Source organism: Heliconius melpomene, chromosome 1 (assembly GCF_056956725.1).
Source record: "Heliconius melpomene rosina isolate 202511_hmr_F chromosome 1, ASM5695672v1, whole genome shotgun sequence".
In the NCBI taxonomy this organism is placed as follows: Eukaryota; Metazoa; Arthropoda; class Insecta; order Lepidoptera; family Nymphalidae; genus Heliconius; species Heliconius melpomene.
This window is the reverse complement of record NC_140389.1, coordinates 823596-847074: the sequence shown is the minus strand read 5'-3', so window position 1 is coordinate 847074 and position 23479 is coordinate 823596. Positions and strand designations below refer to the sequence as shown.

At 33.9% G+C, this 23479-nt stretch overlaps 1 protein-coding gene across 2 annotated transcripts in view; it reads right to left on the bottom strand.

Annotated features, from left to right (window-relative positions):
• Nucleotides 1–23479, bottom strand: part of sns (nephrin adhesion molecule sticks and stones) — a 177564-nt gene that overhangs the window by 75884 nt on the left and 78201 nt on the right. For both annotated transcript variants that reach the window (XM_085200068.1, XM_085199980.1), the window contains exons 5-7: nt 12947–13105; nt 4190–4265; nt 1011–1126 (exon numbers count right to left, since the gene is read on the bottom strand). In XM_085200068.1, the coding sequence (XP_085056194.1) occupies nt 1011–1126; nt 4190–4265; nt 12947–13105 (351 nt within the window). The remainder of the gene's footprint in view (nt 1–1010; nt 1127–4189; nt 4266–12946; nt 13106–23479) is intronic.

The window sequence follows — 23479 nt, the reverse complement described above, 5'->3', positions numbered from 1 at the left end:
TTAGAAATGTTGTTTGACTACTCTGCGGCATGAAAGTGAAAAAAAACTTCAAAATGTGCGGAAAACGGAAAATTATTAGCTCTGGGTCTATTATTATATATATATATATATATACAGAGAATAGAGACTTGAGACTAATTACAAATATTATAATATAGGTATATAGTATAATTAATTATACAAAATAATATAAAAGCTCTTTTATTAGAACGCTGAACTTAAATCATTGTTTACAACTTCAAAGAAATTCTTAATTAATTGTTCGAGTGACACTTTAATATACTCTTACTGGTACTTCAAAAAATATTTTTAGTTATTGTTATTTCCTCGTGTTGAGAATGGCTGCGGTGTTAAGTTCCGCAATCAATCCTTAATATCTTAAATTCAGGCGACAGGTAAGTGAAGGATGGACTTTTCCTCAAAAAAAAAAAGGAAAAAACGTAATAAAAAATTACAAATTGAATAAAATATCCCGTCAAATAAAAAAAACACTCAGTATGCCAGAAGAAATTATATCAAACATGATAAAAATATACTTTGACATGGGTGTATGACGTCCTATATTCATATATAGATAGTACTTTGCGTGTGGCAACCACTACTTGCGAGTAGTCGTTTAAAATTACATACTATGTGGGAGAACTTTAGTTTGGGCTTTCGAGAATTTTTTAACTAGCTTTAATAGAGAATACTATATCCCGCATATATCATGGTAGGTAGAGGTATCTTGGGTAAGTGTGTTAAGTATGTTAAGGCACTACTAGATGTACACTAGTGTTAAGACACTCCGTTCTCATTAAGTCACTTACGTTTCCTAATATTAAAGTTTATTAAGATGCACGCACTAATCCAATTTTTCCAAGACAATGCATGTTGAGTAACGAAACTCAACACCGCGTTTGGTGTTCTTCCAACATATTTTGACTAAATAAAAAGGACATATTTTCTTAACGTTCTCTCTCTCCCTCTCTATTGTTCTATATAAAATGTAAAAACTCTCTATTACGTACATAAAACACTAAGCTGCACAGTACTCCTCATCGGCGTGTCCCTCTGCAGAGCCTCGTGGCGCGCCTCGCAGGTGAAGTCCGCGTAGTCGTCGTCGGCCGCCGCTTTGAAATGTACCCTGTTGAAAAAAATCATATATGTATATAGTTTCTTTAAATATAGAAACAAAAATGAATGCCCTAAGGAATCGATCCCGTAATAGATGCTGTGCCACTGCGTCACTGCGACGTCGTTATTACTTACATATTATGCGTAAGTCGTGGCGCAGGGGCAGAAGCGTGCGACTGTAGACGCGACAGGTTGTGGGTTCGATTCCCAATCGAGGAAAGGGAGTGAAATATTTAATATTTTGATTTCCTCGCTCTGGTAACGGAGGCAAAGTGTGCCGTTGAGGTTTACCACTCAACACGCAATGTCTTATTGGAGAGCAGAGTGTTTTATTACTAAGTTCCTAAGTTCCAGTACAGTGTGAAACTAGCATATTAAATGGCGAAACTCCACGTTGCGCTTTGTATTTCTGCGTATGGAAATAAAAAAAATGATTAAAAATAATCATTACCACGAGTGGCGATCGATCTTACAATCATCGCACTTACAACAAAAAGATAAAAAAAAAAATTGTCATGAAAAATACGTACAGACGGAACATAATCTGTCACATAACTAAATAAATAACCGTATATTTGTTTGGGGCATCCATTCGAAAGTTTCGCAAAACTTTTATCCCGTGTCATACATTTCGGGGCTGATGTATTTTTGATGGAAGCGACTTTATCTGATAAAACCTCGTTTCGGTAAAGAAGCAAGTCTAATAGATTGCGCGCGATGGGCGTGAGTTACAATTTTTCGGGTAATTGCTTTTTAGTAAATTGAACTTGTGTTAAGTTTTTAATTTAAGATTTTGCTTTATATTTAATTTTGTGTACACAAATTAAATTAAATTTACTTTCCTCTGTACCCGGCATATAGTAGAGCGGTAAGAGGGAACCAAATGCTAAAGCTCTCTGTTCTGAGAGGAATCGAACCTTTTAGGGCGATAAAGAATACATCTTATATTTAAGTAATATTCACATATACTGAGTAGACTGAGAAAAACTAGTGTCAAAACACTCTGTTTTCATCTCTTCACCCGAATGTAAGACAATGCATCGCTTTTTACTTAACTAAAAACATAATTAGAAGTATTCATTTACGTATCGTACACACATACGTCTACGTCTTATAAAAACAACACATAACTTGGCAGCGGCAACTGTATAAGCAAGCAAGATTTAATACATAAATGCATATTCTAAAATATCATGTTTTATGCAAAATATGCAAATGGTAGTGAATACTTCAGGTGTTTTAAAGTTGGTCTAAGATTTTTTGGTATTTATTTTCTTATATATATTTTTAAGTTCACGTTGCATACGTCCTGTAGTATATAGCAAAGTAATTACATTAACGCATTTCACTAAATGGGAATCGAATTCACAATCGTAATGTTTATGAAGTAAGATACAGTAGACTACGACAGTGCGGCGTTGAGTTCTGTCTCTTAATCGTGTGTACTACTACTAGCGTTTTTATATAGTTACTAAGATAGAAGATACTATTCTAATAAAAAAAAGATTACGCTTTTTCACCATACATGAAATAACCTGGTATTAAGACATTGCGTTCTCCATTTCCCACCTGAGACATTGCGTGTTGGCTGGCGTATCTCAACGCCGTATTTTACCTTTCAGATAGGAGAAATGAAAGTAATTTAAGCATATTAATAGTCCCGAGTGGTAATCGAATCTACAACTATCGCAATTACAATCACTGCGCCACCACGATCAACTATTAAAAATACAAACGTTATTTTCAAGTTAAATACTACATATAAATTCCATCAAGAAGCAAAACTATACAATTTCAACAATAAATCATGTAGAATTTCCAGAATATAAATAGAAATAGTATATAATACAGACGTACGTACGTCCGTTCTACACATCCAGTTACAATACAACTCGAGAAGCTATTTACGTGTTGTCTCTGTATGTTTGTACGTTTGTTATGCGTTAGCGTTTAAACTTTATTCATATTTTAATTCCAAACTTTGTTCCCCCTTGTTCATGACAGCTATTTCAATTTATAATTTTGATGGGATTTTCGTAACTTCTGCTGGAGAATCAGATGAATGGCCGGGATGTGTCTAACTGAACGATGGTCACTGCTTCAAATTTGGCCTAAAAAAATTGTGTTCTTCACTTCAAAGTGTTATTCCATACTCAGGATAGTTAAATCCTAAAAAATACATTAGTCTGAATAAAAACGTATGGCTTAGTGGTAAGAGCGCTAACGATAGTTTTCAAAAGGCGCGGGTTCGAATCCCGCTAGGTAAATATTTTACGTATACCGCAAAAAGCGAGGAAGACAAAGAAAACCTTAATCTGCAAGATTAATATATACACAAGAAAATAATGCAATTATTCCCTCGAGATTAAATGGTAATACAGGCAGGAAAGACCTAGGCTGACCTTTGAGAATAAAATCGATGATACTGGAGGAAGGTCACGTAAAAAGCGAGAGGTCCTTCCGCCATGAAGAGGGCATGGCAGACGTTGATAACAGTGGCAAACGAGGCGAAAGAGGTATGTAGAGACGTAGTGTTTGGTGTACTGATAAAGCGTAGAGCTAAGAAAGTTGCCTGAATGGGGAATCCGGTGATTAAACCCACGACCACTGCGTATACAATCCAACACAGTTCTCCCACTATTGGGCTTCAACCGTTCCGTCCTCATATTTAACACATTATACTGCAAAAGCATATTTTATTCTCTATACGATAGACCCTTATCAAAAGTGACACAGATTGTCTAACAAGTTAGTTTTGATGTGATTTTATCACTATATATTATGTATGGGACGTTTCTCTTGCCCTTGAAACTAGAGAACGGAGGTTTTATAAAATAATATTAATATATTTATAACTAATAGCCCGCCATTTCGTTTCCGTAGACTTTAAGACGTAAAATCTCGGTTTTCCATATTTCGTATTTTCGTGGTACCCTAGTTTTCGAACCCTGTCGCGTTTAGAGTCACACGCTTACTGATCGTGGCCCACCACGACTCGCAAATGAAAACATATTTTTAGATGTTAATAAAATAAAAAGTGAAAAAGCAAGTTTATCTTATGTTCTTACTTTACCTTGATATAGTGGTAAACCTTATTGATTTGGGGTTGCCAGTTGGACCCTCGATTTCTTTGATTTCTTCACTTGATACTGTAACAAAAATAATTTTACTTAATATTTTTTATTTGAAAAAATCAACTGTTTCATCAAGCATGATTTATAATTTTCTATATTTATTTTTTAAGCATCTAAAATACAAAATAATGTTAGTTACGTCCTTTCCTTAAAACCTACTTGGTCTCATACATATACATTTATCTTAATAACTAGTGTTTTATTTACGGCTTTACCCGCACGTAAAGTATTTTACAAAAGGAACTTACAAACCCAAATGTATGCCTTCTTATTTTCTTTACAACTATAATGTTTACTAATACGTGAGGCTGTCTTGCGTATGATTGTGAGGTCGACTGCCACTCAGGGGATCGAATTATTCTCATTTTCTTTCTCTGGTTACAAGACAAAGCCCGGCGGTGACTTTTGTCACTCAACACGCAATGCCTTGAAATTGCGCCGGAATGTGGGAAACGGAGTTCCTTAACACTAGGTTCCCTTAGCGGTAATCCCTTCTATGCGTTAAAAAATATAAATCTGTATTTTTTTTATTATTTAGTACGATATGAACGGACCAACGAACGAATATGAACCCGCGTTATAATTAAAGCAACGCCAGACTTAAGTGTGTAGTTTATTTCTGAAATTTGCATACTGAAACTATTAACTGGTCTCAGTTAAAACTACTGGTACAATAAACGTGATGCATAGAGCGAACAATGATTAGATATGATTCAAAGAAAATTATAAAAAAATATAGTTAAAAAATTACATTTTAAAAGTTTTATTCCATACTTAAGAAAGAAAAGTACTTCTTTTTAGAAAACCGTTGAAAACCATCCACTACGGCTTCGAATGTAGTATGCAATATCGGTTTCTAGACGCGGGTTCAAATCCTTTTAGATGTTCCTTACGTTTGCTATATAAGTATAAGTATTTTTTTTATTTATTTTGTTTGGAATTTTTGGTTGTGTTGTTCAAAATGTGCTTTCATAGTATTTAAAATGTTTATTATAATTTTAAATGAATTTCATATTGTAAAGTACATTTTAATTTGGCTACAAAATATAATTCTAAATGCCACATATAATCATGAATTTCTATATATGTAAGTAAGAGCATTCATTAAAATAATTAAAAACGTAATTTGGGTGAATACTAAATATTTTAACAAAACTCGAGTAAAAAAAAATATCTTTACAACATTTTTTATTAATTATGAAATAAAGTGAATTTGTTTTTTTTTTTATTATTAAACGAATAACTTTGTATAATATTTAAGACTCTTCAAATACAAAGCTACAAATTAATATTCAAACTTGTAATAACGTGACAATAGAAAGTTAGTCGTGCGTTGACCGCTCTCGTCTAGCTTAGACTGTTTCGCTATATGGAAACCGCAGTAATTGCGCCGTGGATATGTTTATTGTGGATGTAGATATTACCGTATTATATTACAATTATATATTTTTTTTAGGCAAAGGGAGTCCAGTGATAAAATACTCCACTCCCTATTTTTCGATGAATTCTGTAGGTATTGTGTGATGAGAGGCGGAACTTCCGCCTCTACGACACCATAGCAAAAGAAAAGAAAATATAAAATTAAACGCCATATATCGAGAAATCAAAATATAAAATACTTAATTTTCTCGAGTTGGAATTGAACACACAACCTGTCGCGTTTTCAGTCACCTCTATCGCTTGTGCCCCTGCACCCCGACTAGCCTTCATATAATGATATCATGATTTAAGAAATTAAATGTAGAGCGCAAACACATAATATAATTAATAAAATATATGTTATATAAGTTGACTAACTATGTAACTTTACTTTGGGCAATAAATTAAAAACGTTGCCAGACATCATATCATCCCTAAACAATAAATATTAAAATGAAACTTTAACCGTCAGTAAATTCTTACCGCGCCGCGTCTACATATTGCTGTCTCTACAAACCCTCTAGAGATGTACTGTTTAATTTCAGCAATTTAGGCAGAACACACCCTCAGCGAAAATACTTTGTCTCGAGACGAGTGTAAAACAATGTTTATTTATATTATAATGTACACTAAGCCAGTTAAATAATGTGTCGGAATTATTTTAGAGTGTATGTTGATTGTGGGCGAGGCAGTTGTTTGTGAGTTCTAGAGAATGGCTGATAAGTTTTAAAGAAATTATGAAAATAATTGTGTTTCATATTATTTTTATAGAAATAACTTTTTATTTTGTCGTTTTTGGTGCGTTATATTGTGAAATCTAGTGTAGAGATACTCCGTTGATATGCACGGCACAATTTTTGAGATATTGCTTGTTGAGTGGCCTACCTCATCGCAACGCTTTATTACCAGAAGAGATGAAGATAATTCATTTCTCCATGTGAGAAACAAGGCCGCAACCGTCGCGTTTACTGTCAGGTACTGCCTTTGCACCACGACGATCACCTCATCATATTACGAAAAGAATCATCAAAACTTTTATACATTTTTTTTGTTCACGCTTCACAGAGAGCAGGGTAGGCAGATGGACCTGACATCCTCCTAACCTTGTGTTGAGACATCAATTCTCATGAAGACACTTCCATTCTTCACTTTCCGTTAAATTCAATTTGGATGGTGTTGAGTAACGGAACTCAACACCAAAATAAAATGTATACCCAAAAAAAACCCAGTAAACAATTAACAGAAAAATGTGTGCCCTCTCAATATAACCTCCCAGAACATTATATGAACAAAGATCGCTTGATCACAGAATGCAGTATAACATAATAATGCTAACTCTATTTAGAGATTAGAACGTCAACACTCCAGCGCTCAGATTAATTCAAGTAATTTCTCTACAAGAGTGTCTTAAAGCTATAACATAGATTGTTAATTTATCGTACATAATTATTATGCATTAATGCAATAGAGGGACGGTGTTTGTCTGTAAATGATGATTGGAGATTCGATTCCCATATGAGGCAATTATTTATTTATATTTCCTCGTTTTGGTAAAAAGATGAAGAGTGGCGTTGAGTTTTGCTACTCAACACACAATATCTCTATAATTGGGCAGTGTGTGGAGAACGAAGTCGCTTAATACTAAGTCCCCTAAGTCTCCCTGCTATATGCGGGATACAGCGTGAAACTATAGAAAAAAAAAACGAAATATCCCCAGCAAATTTCAAACAAAAGCTGCTGAGCTGATTTATACCGATTTTTATTGGAAGCAAAGAACGGGTCTTTGCAAAACTTTAATTAGTTATAAAGTCTTTAGCAATTGGAGGAACTAATTAAACGATATCAGCTCCCAAACATTTGTGGAGTCTTTCAAGCCAATCTCTCTCAATATTGACGTCTTGAGGACGATTGGATTGCTTTTTGAATCTTTTATAAGGGATTTTATAATCAAATGAGAGTATAGACCGCCGTGCTGTAGTGACGATCGATGGTGTTTGGCGATCGTTTGTTGAATTTTCGTTTGGGATTTCGGATTATATTAATCTTATCTTCGCTCTGGTAACAAGACGCTTGGCGTTGAGTTTCGTCAGTCAACACACATCTCTCGAAAGTGTGCTCGAGTGTCTCAACACTGGGTTAAGGATGAAGATGTTGTTTTTTTCTTTTAGTGACGAGAGTCCGAAAGGTCGGATTTGGAATACTCGTTGATCTGTTGGTAAGCCAATTAAACCTTAATAAATCCTCTTAACAAATATTTTTAGTATTCCAATTAATAATTTTAATATTAAAACCTATTTTTTTGCGATAATTTTAGTTTTCCTCAAACCTTGAGAAGGAAAAATACCTCGACGACAATCGTAGAGCTTTTCATTTGGCGCAACGCAACAAAATCGTTATTTCGTTAAGGAAAAATTATTTCGGAAACATATTTACTTGAAATAGAACATACCTACTTGTTGGTATCAAGTACTGGAAAATGCCTGTTGTTAAATTGCTTGAGGGCTGTACGTATCATTAATTTTTATATTACTATAAATCATATTTATTTGAAAATTCTTTTATTTAAGTGTCTTATGTTTCTGTTTTAAATTGTGCTTTTTCTTTATTTATATGTTAAGATTTGGAAGTTTCTTTTTTGCATCAGCTTTAGCATCAGAGTATAGAGGTTCTTCGTTTTCCACTTTCTGCCGAATTTTCATTGCGTGTTGAATGGTGAAACACAACGCACTTAATCTTTGTACAATACCAAGGAAAGGAAAATAATTAATTAATTATTTTCCTAGCGCTATGGGGAATTCCCCCAACCTGGGATCGAACCCACCACCGTCTCGTTTACATACAAATAAGAACTTTTACTTAATGTTATACAATTGTAAAAAAATGTGTTATATTATAAAAAAAAATACAAACAAACAATACAATAATTATAGCTCATTAAAAATAACGGTTTCTTACGAAACCACGAGGGCTCTCTTAAAGAACGGCGTACCAGAGCACCCTTAGAAATGTCAAATTATTTCGACTATACCTGTTATACGGCTATAATGATAATTTACTGGAAAAAAATTATGTTTCCATTCATTTTTTTATGGAAAATTTCGTGGTAAATTAGTGTTGTAAGTCGAGGAGTTTGGGGATGGGTGAGTGGTTTGTAACAGATTCTTGGTCGTTTATTTATTTTTTGCATCACGCTGTATCCCGTACATAGCAGGATAGGCAGAGAGAATCTGAGAACCCAGTGTTAAGACTGTTCTCATGAACACTCTTCCGTTCCTCACTTTCTGCCGAATTCTGGGGGCAGCGCATCTTGAGAAGCAGAACTTAACTCCGTTATTTATTTAAAGAAATTAGAACAGTCAGTACCCACAGTCATCACGTTTACAATTCCACTGCGTCACGATGGCTTTTTATCTATGAAATAATCTACATATTTTTGGAATTGATGCTAAAAATTAAATTTATTCTCCATACATATCAATTAATAAGTAATTTTTCAATTTCAGCTCTCCGTCCAATATATTAAAACTGTCATAATAATTTTTATACGAAGCTTAATCTGACGTTATGTCATTATAAATTACCTATAATCTTATATACTGATTCGTGATATTACCTAAAACGTTAAATTTCGTATTAAAAATATTCTATTGAATTTTCTTTTTATATATGTATATCTAAACGATGTACATGTAAACGATAGTCGTGATTTCAAATCCTAAACACACACGAAAATAGAAAAAAAAAAACAATCAAAATGCCTTATCCAGTGGCAATAACCAAAAAGGTCGTGACTGACACTAACGCAGACACTGACACTGACACTGACACGGCTGACTGTATGACTGACACGGTTTTATGAACACTCGTTGTAATTAGCCCTGTCTGTGGCGACACATCGCACGTTAAGTGACGTTCGTTGAGGTCGATAATTGGATGGGTGAGCGTGGAATGAACTTTTGGTTGTTAATGAATTTAATTTTTTTTTCATATATGTATGTATGTAGTAGGTACATGTTTAAAGCTATGGATTCGATTCTCCGTTGTTACATTTGTGATAATGATCATGTTACATAAAAATATTTCTAATTATCTATAATTATTTGAAGCGTAGTGGCGCAGCGTCACCATAAACGCGACTATTGTTTCCACTCCCACTCAAGGGGATGAATCATTTGTATTTTCTCACTCCGTAAGAAGACAAAGCGCGGCGTTTAGTTTCGCCACTCAACACACAATATCTCGACGATATTGTGGCGCGAGGCGATGCGTGGGAAACCAAATGTCTTAACATCAGGGGTCCCCTCTCTTTCTTCGCTTTTTTATCTTATGATCTCCCACGTACACTTGGGCTATATAAATTAAGAAGAATTTCAGCTTTTTTCTTCGAAATAATTTTTTCATGTATTTTTTAAGAGCAGACAAGAGTGAAACGTGTTACCAAAACATTTTGTTCTCAATACACGTTAAACGTTGAAAATCAACGTGTTTTACTAAGACAAAGAAAATAATGTAATCGAACCTATAACCACAAATAATTTGAAAATTGCTCACAAACCATGAAAGTGTATTAAAGAGAAGGGTTTAATAGAAAACTGCCACTCTATCTGCTGACCAAAATCCCGTATCGGGTTATTACATGTCCATATTAGTTATATGCGTCAATAAATATTGTGGGTATACTCTATCGTATCACTGGATACGACTTCCATTTGGTTTGGTTTTTTTCATTTTAAGCTTTTTCTCTAGTTATATGTTATGAGTATATATATTGAATAAAAAAACAGCTTTATGATTTATGCAATGTATAGCAGGGTCGGTAGAGAGAATCTAGTATTTAGACACTTCTTTACACAGGCATTCTAAGTTGTGTGGCGGAATTCAAAGTCACTCTTTGTGTTGTTACCAGAGTGATACAATTAAAATAATGCATCGCTCTGAATGAAAATCGAACCTACGTCCTTCGCATTTACACTACCTCGAAGGTACTCGTAGCTCTTGTGTAAGTAAAAATGAGCAAACTTCCCATATATTCAGGATAGGGGTAGGGAGAACCTAATCTTGAGTAGTGGAATTCAACGCTACTTCTTGACTTATTACCAGAGCTTTTAAGAAAAATATTTTAATTTATTCCCTGAACGGAAACCGAACCGACAACCATCGCGTTTATACTTATGTTTACGCTGTGCAACGACTGCCTCATAAGATAAGGTTAATATTATATTAAAAAGCTCTTCAAACAGGAAATACAATTTTATTGCATATTCAAATATTTATTAGTCATTTCCTTTCTGAGCGGAACATCGATTTTGTAATACGATAGTGAATTTTATATTTGCAATCACGCCTGGTTACGCTTTTGACGATTACATTCTGTTCAGTCTATACGCTGTATCCCGCACAGCGGCGTTGCGTGTTACACAACACTAGATTGACCCTGTTCTCATCCCCCTGGATAGGGCGTGACAGTAGGAAAAGGTGTTGATGATAGTGAGTTCATATCCTACGAAATAAGTTATTATTAGGTTATTCCTACTTCTGTTTATCCCTCAAAATAAGACATAATAGGTAAAACCATCAAAACGATTACTTGACTTTGTATCTACACTCATCGTATACAGTCTGTTAGCCGCTACAGTCACTTTAAGCATTAATTAAAATATATAAAATGCTTTAAAATCATGTGCTCTTTTTAACAGAACAGAGCAATTGTATACTAATTGAAATCGAAATCTTGCTTAATTAATTGCTGCCAGATAACGTCAATTAGTGATGCTCCTAATTACAGATTGCACTGTTATTTTTTTCGTATAAATAAATCATTCGAATGAGAATGGAACCCACAACCATCGCAGAATAACCAGTTACTATCCCCCTACACCGTTGTACTCGTAGCGTCTCTGGTGTCATATTTCCAACCTAACAATAAAAACTTTCCCCTTACGACCAGGTAATCTGTTATTGGTCTACTTTCATTCGATTTTTCTAACCATTTTTCCAACATTACGGAGAGACCGTAATAGCTATCAAATTGAATGGAATTAATTCATTGCTGATATTAATTCTGGGGTAGTCGTTTCGATACTTTTTAATTGTTATATCTTTTCTATATTATTTTTTTTCTTTTGTAGTATCACGCTGTATCACGCATGTAGTAGGAGAGGCAGAGTGAAACTAGTACTTAGACCCAATTCTCCACTTTTCGCTCAATTTTCGAGATTGCGTTCTGAGTGGCGGAGCTCGATACCGCGCTTTGTCTTGTTACTAACGCGAGAAAATGAAAGTAACTCATGCTCCTGAGTGGGAATTGAACCCAGAACCGACGCATTGACAGTCAAACAGTCTAAGTCGACTCTAACGAAGGTAACACCTAACATTTCATACTAATTTACTCAGAACATTTATATGTAGTGCCTCTCTTAATAAAACACCGTTCACGTTGCTTTACGCCTTAAATTTCCAAACTAAAAGTTTAACCATTATCAGCTTAAAAGCTTCAAATTGTTCGTATACAAAATAGACTTGAGCTAAAAATGGAGTACGAACTTTGTTTTCTAATTACTGGAAGTACGAATGAAATGAGATTACAGAATAATTAAGTAATTGTAAGCCATTTTTTTTTATAATGAAGCGTAATTTTAACTGGCATTTCTAGGCTAAAGGCTGGTTAGTGTAGAGGCAAGCCAGAGGATGTACGAGGTTTGTTTTTTATGAAACTTTTAATATTTTATCTGTCAGGTCGTAAGCTATGAGGCGTTACGTTCTGACATTTATCACGCACTTCAAAAGTAATATTGTAAGGAGCGTTTCGTAAAATGCATAAGATTCAGAATCATGTGTTTACATTATTTTCGATTATTTTATGAAATCAGAAAAAAATAATACACATATTCACATTCTATTAGAAATTAACAAAATCTCTATATATATATTTTTCATATAATTTTCATTGTAACTATTAATATTCCATCTAAAATGTTTCAAAAATTTACGCTACTCAAAAATTTTAAATTTTGATGTTATTTTCTAAAATAGAAAGGTCAGGTCAAAAAGTGATTAATTACTTATGTCTCCATTTTGTGCTAGAGCGCTTGGACAGTTTCCAAGAGACGCAGGTTCAAGTCCTGCTGTGTTAAAACTTTTATACGTTTCTTATTATTTATACTTCCTTACAGTGCTAAATAATAAAAAAAAACTTTAAAAATATTAAAATATTATCTCCCACCTCTTTATACGACAATTATCTAAATGAAAAAGAGTTATCAGTAGCTAATACATACCCTTATCCCCTTTCATTTCCTGGTTCCCTCTATACCAAACTATTTTGGCAGCTGGTTTAGCATTCTTCACTTGGCACTCTAACACGACGTCTTCACCTTCTTTTACCTCTAGTTTTTGGTTGTGTGGATGGTTGACTATTTCCACGGCGTTTGGTGGGGCTGAAACAAAAAAGAAATTTTTACACTCAAAATCTATAATTTTAGAAAAACCATTAAGAGTTTTCAAGAATATTTTGAATAAGTGGGGGGAATCCGTCTTAAATTTGATGGTAAAGTACAGTTTAGACAAGACAACGTTGATGATTATTAAATTTGGAAAAAGTATCGAAAAAAAAACGAGTGAAGTTGAGTTCCGTTTCTCAACATTGGGTAGAGAGTGAGATAAAAAGTGTTTTAACACAAAGTTCTAAAAGTCCAGCCTGCTATGCGGAAAAAATATGAAGTTGAAATACTAAAAAAAAGTGAAACAATATAAAAATCACCTTTTCCCCACGTTAAATATATACGTATAAATTAAATAAACATTCGTTTCATATTTTAAAACTAAATTAGTTCTGCCAAACGCATCAGTGAGGTTCAATGAATTCGTCGATTTTTTTAATTTTACTGTACAATTCGTTGAACATTAATAAACGTGTTATTTGCGGTATAACTTCTCTGCTACATAGAGGATAAATTAGAAGTTAATGATATTATTTTTGTATTCTTAATTATACTTTGTATTTTTTGAGATTTTGTAAGAGATCGTTGTGACGCAAGGACACAAGCGTGCGACTGTAATCGCGACGGTTGTGGATTCGATTCCTAACCGGTAGACTGAAATATTTAATATTTTTATTTTCTTCGTTCTGGTAACGAGATACAGGTGTTGATGCTTCAAGAATTCAGTAAAAATAAGAAATTTTAATGAGGAAACAAACAAGGTCTTCAGCTTTTTAAAAGATATCCTACTAAAATTATAAATGTGAAGGTTTGTGACCATGGATGAAAACTACTGAACGGATTTAGATGAAACAATCAGCTATAATTTATGTAACAATTTTGTATTGCTTGTCTATAATGCAAGTCGCGTGAGTCGCTAGTGTAGTGGCCACGCATAGGAGTCCAACGATACATCAGCGAGTGCAATATTACGTATTGTAATGAAAAAACATCGCTTATTGGATACGAACACACCGCAACCTATTTTTCAATGCTCCGTTTACATAATGTCGTGACGAATTGATATCGATTTGTCCTATTGAATTACATTGGTCTTAAGTGTGTACTAAATGTATTTATTATAGTTAAAAGTTTTTATATTATTATTCCAATGATTGTTAAATATTTGTACTAAAAGTGGATAGTGGCGTAACATATTAAATATGAGGTTGTATTTTACAAAATGTGAAAAATATTAACTATACCTATAATGTAATAAGAAAGTAACATTTTATTAATTTAAACTTTTACTATAAATATTAATTTTCCAGGCTTTAACATTTACACCAAATTAACGTTAAAAGTCATTAAAGTAACGATATTAAAATATCGTAACGCAACGTTATATTGTAAACTGTACTCGCGAAGGTATCAATATCACAGAAGCTAGATGTCCTAGTTTAGATTCTAAGGTTATTGCACACATGTTTTATTAAGCGGAAACATAAGATATGAACTTTTATAAAGAATATCATATACTTCGCTTTCAGAGCTAAAATGTACTGGTTATATTACTTTTCAAGCAAATAAATGAGAAATATATTTAGAAATATATATATATTAAAATTTACCATAGCAAGATTAGCCATGGATTAACTTATATAAAAGATTTAACATTAGGTATCCTCCCTAAAAATATTGAAAGGTTAAGCACGAAAATAAAATAAAATAAAATTCTTATTAATTTATTTTATATTACTTTTACGCTTCAGGCGCTTTTTTAGAAAGAATTTAGGTGTAAAGACAAACCCTTTATCCATTTCCCTACTAATTTTAGAAAAATTGTGTCTAAAAGGACAAAGGAAACAATAACAAATTAATTATATACGTCCTACTGAAAATATTTCATGGAATTCGAGCGAAAATTAGAATAAACGCCCAACAACCTGTCGTACTATTTTGTTCCTCTTATACATTTAAATTTATAAACAATGAGGCCGTTGCGGTGTAATAGAACAGCATCTCACTGTAAGCTCTACGGTAAGGGCTTCAATGCTAATCCAGGGGAAGCAATTATTGCCATTTCCCCGTTCAGATGTACAAAACGCGGCGTTAAGTTTTGACACTCAAATAACCAAATTAGGGAACAGAGTGTCTCATCAAGAAAATTAAGTTGAAACAAAATAAATACCTAATTCAAACCTGGGTAAACCCACATTTATAAATTTTGAATCTATTTCCTTATATAACCAGAATCCTTATAAGGTAACTGCTAAGTAATTAAGGAAGTTTGCAAAACATTAGTGCTGACCGAATATCCTGAGCTCAAACCGGAATTTCATATTTAATACTATCTTAGTTCTAAATAAGTAGAGATAAGATATTAATTACAGTAATGGAGAATAATGTAAAGAAGGTAAAGAAGAATATGAGTAAAGAAGATGTAGAAGTATATTATGACTAAATCCCAGATTTTACAAGTTTTATAATTGATGTCTTCTAGACGTCTTTTTTTACATGTCATAATTTGTTAATTATAATTCAATAACTAAAACTTTGTTTTTGGTTGCAATCTTGACATTGTTGAATAGTGGATCTCAACGCCGCACTATATCTCTGTTATGAATACAATATGTACTTTCGAATGTGTATGTGAATACCAATTATAGTAATAAGATCTTTGCAATTTCAATACAATCAACACTGTTTATTTTGTTTTTCTAACAAAACCACTCCCTCAAATGAAATTGAATCAAAAACCCTCGCGTACTGTAACATTTGTCCTACTGCACGACATTTCGCAAACTCGTATAGTCTAAATGCTAGAATGATTTAGGTAACAGGATATTACAGACAGTTCTGCTCGCCGCTCCCGCACAAAGGTGGGAACTTCGCTTTGTACCCGTTGACAATTGTAGGTGGCTACTTTTTTTGGGTACTATTTTGTATTATTCTTGACGTTTTTCTTGTATTTTTATTATTTTGGCCTCATTATGAGAGTGTTTTTTAAAATGTTGAGCTGAGATTGAATTAATTTTAAAGTTTTTTTTTTATATTTTTAAATATAATTCGGAAAGCGGGGAAGGAACTAGGTTCCCTCCGCCTACCCTGCTAGACGGGAAATGCTAATAAAAAGCTCTTTTGCACATTTCTAATCGACTGTACGTGATGGTCGTGGTTTGATTCCAAGTCAAGGCAAAGTGTCTTGATATAACGTTCTTTATAGACTAGCGAATGTCACTTAGAGAAGCGGTTCATGTATGTGTGTTTACCAATGTCTATATTCAGCATAAAAAACGTACTGAAGACACTCTGCCTTCTGGTTTCCGTTCAAATTCAGAGCGTAAAATTTTACAATTGCTTAGAACATATAGCTTAGAACATATAGCTTAGTGGTGAGAGCGCTTGAACCGTTACCAAAAGCCGTGGGTTCGAGTTCCGCTACCTTCAAATTTTTAGTTTCCAAAAAACCATCACATATATTAGATTTATTTACATACATTTTATAACTAAAATATGACATTAAAAAGGCGAACCTGTCTTTACAGAAAATAGAAACAAATTAAAAAAAGTGTACATTTAATATATTCAACACAGGAGTACATAGATACTCTCAAAGCTAACGTCAACTCGCAGTCAGCATGGAACGCGAATATATGAACGTATAACAATATGAAAAGTTCATAATTTGTGTCACATTTTGACCTAAAACGGTTTAAAAGTTGTAAAATGATATATAAAATGTTGATATTTTTGCGTTGGTTTGGTGTGATTTGCTAGAAATGGTCACAGGTTTGAATTTCATGCATTTTTTCTTTTTTTTTTCGTGCTTTATTTTTTGGATTGACTTGTTTTTACCTTCACGCTGTATCCCCCTATAGCAATAAGAAGGATTTGAGTGTTGAGGTACTCCGTTCTCCACGCTCCTGTCAAATTCCAAGGCAGTGGTTGCTTATTGAGTGGCGTAACCCAACGCCGCACTCTTCTTACCACATGGAGGTGATGGTAATACCTACCTTCATTACCCCGGGTGGTAATCGAATCCACAACCGCCGCCATTACAGGCCCTTTACACCGGAGCGGCTTCTTATTTACTATATAAATTTATTACATTAAAAATAAATTAAAATGCAAAACAACAAAATACAAATGTATGAAAACAAAAAAAAAGGCACCATCTTAATTTCTCAGTCAGAAAGTTTCAACTAGAGTGAATAGTTGGAAATAAACGGGATCAGTACAAAGGCAACTTTGATTAACTCTTAGGAACAGACGGACAAAGGTTTTGCAGTGTTATTACAAAAAGATGTTAACTATGATTGGATTACTTTTGACTGGCTTGGTTTTGTGACTTTACTTGAATTTTTTTTTCTTTAGGAACCTAGTGTTAAGACACTCCATTCTTATTAAGATACTTCCATTCCCCGTTTTCTGTCGAATTTTCAAGGCCTTGCGTGTCCAGTGGCGGAACTCAACGCCGCGCTTAACTTCGTTGCCAGAAGAAGGGAATGTAAACATTTATAAATAATAATTCATTCCCCCTGGTGGGAATCGAATTCACTGCGTCACGGCGGCCTCCAAGCTAGATAAAAATAATTTGTTTTCTTTTCATTGAAAGCATTAAAAGTGACCTAATTATTTATCAGTGACCAAATTAAAAAAGCTGTGTGTTGAGTTACTTGAGTTCAATTAAACGCGGCGTTGGTTAACCAGATCGAGGTAAGAGCAAGCAATAATGCAATAAAATATATTCCCCAAACGAGTATTTGAACCCGTAACTGTAAAACAAAATCTTTATATTATTTATATATTTTTTAGCTTAGGGGGTAGGCAGAGGGAGCCTGGAAACTAGTGCTGGGATCTAGTGCTGAGACGTCCACAGCCTATAGTGTGTATAATGCCACGACAGCCCATACACAAATAAGTGTTTCTATTTTTACCACTATTAATTTTGTGTAATATTTTTATTTGAGTAACTAAGAGTATGTCGCGTGACGTACCTATTCTTAGTTTCTATGGTAGGTCTGATCGCAGATTGTACCTGAGGTAACATCGAAACGATTACCGTGATGAAATAAACCCTATTGCAGCCTTCCTCGATTCGTAGTTCTCGAGATTATCGCGATCAAATAGACAAACACTTCCGTTTTACAATATAACAATAGAAGATATTTTGTGGAAATGAACCTACACCCCCTTCCCTATGTCTATTCCCTATACAAGGTTAGAAAGAACAAATAGCCTCTACAATTCGAAGCTTCGGGGCAAACCGTCCGTATTAAACATTCAAGTCGTATAGTCGGCAAAAGTTTTATTTGAAGAAAAAACAAAGCGTAGGAAAAGTGTTAATAAAGTACTTGTACCTACATAGTTATATGGAGAGAGCTAAAAGTTGTTTGTTTTCCTTTTCTCTTTAGCATTTTGGGAAGATGTTAGTGTTTAGTCACTAGGTACGCTGCTTTCAGTTTTTTAATATTTTATAATAATCGCTCGAGCTGTAGTTCGGTCGTCGTTTCATTTCACTTACTTCTAATTGTTTTTTTTTTAATTTGTTTATTACATTGAGTAGCGGAACTTAGCGCCATACTTATATATATTGTATCAGAAAAGGGAAATGAAAATAATTCGTTCACTCAATTGCGATCGAACCGCAAACTCACGCTTACGTTATATCACCTATTACATTCTAATATAACATAGAAAGAAACAACATCTGTGCAAGAGCGTTCCCCTAGGCTCAAGATAATTTCTTAGAAGGCTCACAAGAAGAAATTATGAAAAAAAAATCAAAAATTTTACAGGAAAAAGGTGGAGATTAACTAAATTAAGTTCCATTTCAGCGGACCGGGGACGTCCCACAACAATGAAAAAAACGTTAAATAGCCGCAGAGCTTTGAGAAAAGCTCAATTTGAAAGCTAGTGTGAATTTCATACAGCGTTAGATAAAGAAAGACAAAAGGCTTCGTAGAGTGCCTTGATGTAATTAGAAGTTGTACTTTGTGGCGGATTTTAAGTTATAAGAGGTAGCGGTTAATTTTCAAATTTATTTGTTTATTAATTTGTTTTAACTTAATTATACAATATTTTTTGTTTTAAATAAAGGGATAAAAGAAATTTAAAAGAATTATTACGCACAAAAGTACTTAGAGATTTTTTCCAGGAAACTTTCACTTTTTCTTTTGTGTATTGCTTGGAGGTAAAGAGTTCCCGGAAGAACATTGCAACAGGATTGGAATCAATACACAATGTCTTGAAAATGTCTTGTCACAATGTCTCGCTACATATTGCACACCGGAATATAGAAATGAACTAGCTACCCATTCCACTGCGCCACCGCGGCCTTAATCTTACGTATAATGTCTTTAAAATTATCCAAATCCAATCTTACGTGTTTATTTTAAAATATCACAAATTTCCCATTGAACCTTGACCCACCGCTAAACTACGCTACTTGACCACATCTCAAAGGCATTATAATTAATAAATCAATCATTAATTTTAGATTCAGTCATTGTTGACAAGCAAATTGAATCTGATTCATTAAAATGAACCTTTTAATTAATTATTAGCTTTCGATGCAATCCATTCGATTCGATGAATATTGAGTGGAGTGGTGGAGTGCAAATTAAAATGCTATTTCGGTTTGTTTTACAATGTATACAATTACTATTGTAGTACTGTTTCATTATTTCTAGGAAATGTTCTGGTGACTTCTAGAATATATTATGTTAATTATGTTTTGGAGATTAATTATAATAAATATAAATACATGATATTTATTTTTTTAATATGATAGTCGTTTGAGGCCATCATGGTTCTGACTGTTTACGTGATGGTAGTTAGTTCGGATCCCATATAGGGAAAAGAGTTACATACGTTTGCTTGCTTTGGTAACAAAAAACGTTCCGCTAATAATTTATTATCGAATTCGATTCTTCTTTTCGCGGACAAGGAAAAAAAATCAGTCTCAAACAAGTCTCAATCTTGTTCTCTACTCTCCGTAAATTCAATAAATGCTTTTGTATCTAAAACCACAAGCAACTTTTTATACATTTTTTTTTTATTTACTCCCTTTTTACATTTCTACACTCAAAAGCTTCAATTTAAGTTCATTTACAATTTTCCAGCCAAGTAAAATAAAACATAGAAAGAAGCTGCCAAGTTAAAAACACTTTAACATCTTCAAACACGAATCGAACTCGTATACTCTTAGGGAATGAAACTATTTATCTACTTTAAGTTCGGAAGTTACCCACAGTACTTACTGAGGTAATGATTGCCGTTTTAGCCTCCAAGCCTGTGTATGTAAGATAAGAAAGAGCTAATTAAAATGTTGTGTTGCCAAGTTCTTTTCGAGTGTTGCACGCTTCTTGTGCATATTTTGGACTAAGGTTAATTAAAAGGTGGATGTTAGTTCGATTCCAACGTTATAAACATAAGTAATTTGGATGTATATTGTATATTTTAGAATAAGTTGGGAGAATTTAGAAATATATAAAATTAGATTTTATTCTATATTTATATTTCATATAGGAATATAGCGTGTTAAACCCAAAATATTTGCATAATTAGACTGAGGGCAAGAAAGCAGCTTGACGATTCTCCCATATATTTGCGTGAATGGTGGATCTGTTAACGTTTGTCTAAACCGTTGTTCTTGTTACCAGAGCGAAGAAATAAACAAAACATCTCTCTAAATGGGAAACGAACCAGCAACCACCGCATTTAGAGTCAAATACAATTAAAATGAAGCTAATCTACATAAATTTTCATACATAAAAAAATAAATAAATCTTACACAAAGTCAAAAAGGAAAGCCTAACTCACACAGCAAAATTATGATGCCCTAATCAAAGTACAGTAGTTGGTATAATATTACTGTACCACCAAACAAGTACCGGACCGGGTTCACCAAATGTTATAATTATGTAATACATCTTGAGATCTGTATGAAACTAAGCTATGCTTTATGATTTTTTTTAAATTCCCGCATATTAAGTTCCCGCTGAGTAAGCAGAGGGCACCTACGTTTCACATTCTGAGCCCCAATTCCAATTGGTGTTCCATTACGTGTTGAGTAGCATTTCAGAATAAATAACCTTTTTATTGCATAAATTAAAGAAGACAATATGTGGTCATCGTATCGCAAGTCGTCAAGAATGTTACATTCTGTTAAAACATATAAAAATCTAATTACATTTCAACCAATATTCAAAATCAAAAATGGGCATTGTTCCTAATATGCTAATACGGTGCTATACAAAGCTATATTTTACGAAGGCCACAGTCAAAGGGTACAATGGGGGTCTCTGCAAACATTATAAGTAAACACTACGGAATGAGCGGCCGAAAATTCAACACCGCCTTTATTACGACTGGCTTGTTCTGCGGTTTTACTTTTACCTAGTTTTCTATATCATTATAATTTTAAATGCAGTTGAGGTCGTTGTGGCGCAGCGGCATATAAAAGTGACTGTTTTGGGTTTGATTCTCGCTCTGGGAAATTACCTTCATTTCTTTGCTCTGGTAGCAAGACAAAGCGTGCTGTTGAGTTCTGACACTATCAAGTATAGGGCAGAAAATACGGAAGGTAATGTCTTAGCACTAATTTCCGTATACTAGCCTATTTTAAAGTTTTTAATATAGCTTTGTACGCAAAAGAAACTTAGTGTTAAAACACTCCTTTCTCCACTTTCTAATTCTCGAGACATTGCATTACGAGTGGCAGAACAGACGTTGAGAAAATGGAATCATTAAGAGAATCGAACCTACAGCCGCCACGTTTAGAGTGATTCCTCTTTGTTATCGTAAGCACAAATTAACATAATAAAATATAAATATTATTTCCAACTTCCAATACGCTATATCCAACCAATACAGAAAAAAATCCCAAAAATACCGTTTATTCGCACATTCGAACATATGTTCGTAAAATTTTAAGCCTTTCAAGTAATTTGACTGCGAGATTAAAACTGATCTGACTGGAAATCAATGATACGTCACGACCACTCCACTGTGGGGATGATAAAAAATATATCCCGGAGCCGTGTCGGGCTGAGGGCTGCGTTTTAATTGACGTGCCGTTTTGTTTATTAAAAATGTATTTTTCAATACTAGTTTCTTTTGATTTTTTTTCGTATTTTCTCTATTAGATATATGACTGTAAGCGCGGTGGTTGTGGGTTCGATTTCTATTAGGGGAAATAATTATTTTCATTTTCTCGCTTCGGTAACAAGACAAAGCGAGGCGTTGAGTTCTACCACTCATTATGCAATATCTCGAAAATTGAACAGAAAGTGGGGAAAGGAACATCTTATCACTAGGTCCCCTCTGCCTAACCTGCTATATAGAGAAGATATTTTTTTCTATACAGCAGGTTAGGCAAAGGGAATTTTTTTCGAAACTGTAACAATAAATTAAACATAGCGAGATGTGCGCCTTTTGGAAACCATCCTAGTGGTCAGAGCGTTTGTTAGGTTACCAAGAATCGCGAGGTCATATGCCATGTCCAAATTTTTTTTAAAGTAAGGTTCGAATATCTAAGAAAATTTACTCAGCACAGCATCCCAGCATCCCGAAATTTCATCTCCCTAGCGGAACCATTTTAAGTTCACAAATTACGGGAATAACTTAACAAACGCTATCTAGTCCTTTAGGAATGCACTATAAAACTAATTGCTTAACTGTTAATTTTCACGACAGACGCTCTTAGTAATTGAAATTCTTGTATCACTTTGTGTTTATTACTTCGTATGGATTTTGTATGGTGAGCTTTGTTTGGGTCGTTGGTTCAAAATTGGGAGGGTAGACGAAAAAATCATTTATTCGCTAATTATTTTTCCTTTAATGATTTTGATTTTCTTACATAAGGTAAAAAAAAACAACCCGAGGGAACTCACTACCGTTGGATTTGACGCTTTGCCACTGCGCAGATGGTCTCCAATTACATATTTCCTAGCAAAAAGACCCCACGCTTTTCCACGTTCAAGCAATCCAGCTAATCAAGCTATTCGTTCACGTCTGACCACATCGAAATTATTATCCGCTTATTAATATTTACAAGCTTATGACTGCAAATGAGGGCGTCGTGGCGCAATGGTACAGCGTGTGACTGTAAACACGATGATTATGGGTTTGATTTCCACTGGGGGATATTAATTATTAGATTTTTATTTCTTTTTAATTTTATTTTTATTTTGGCCTCCAGCTCCGCCATTTAACTTACAATGTCTTGAAAATTCTGCGAATATGTAAAACGGAATGTCTTAACATTAGGTTACCTCTGCCTACCCTGCTATATGCAGGGTACAGCATAGTACTAAAAAAAAGACTGAATAAAGAAGGTTGTTGATACTAGACCGACAGATGGGATCAGCTGTTTAACACGCTCTC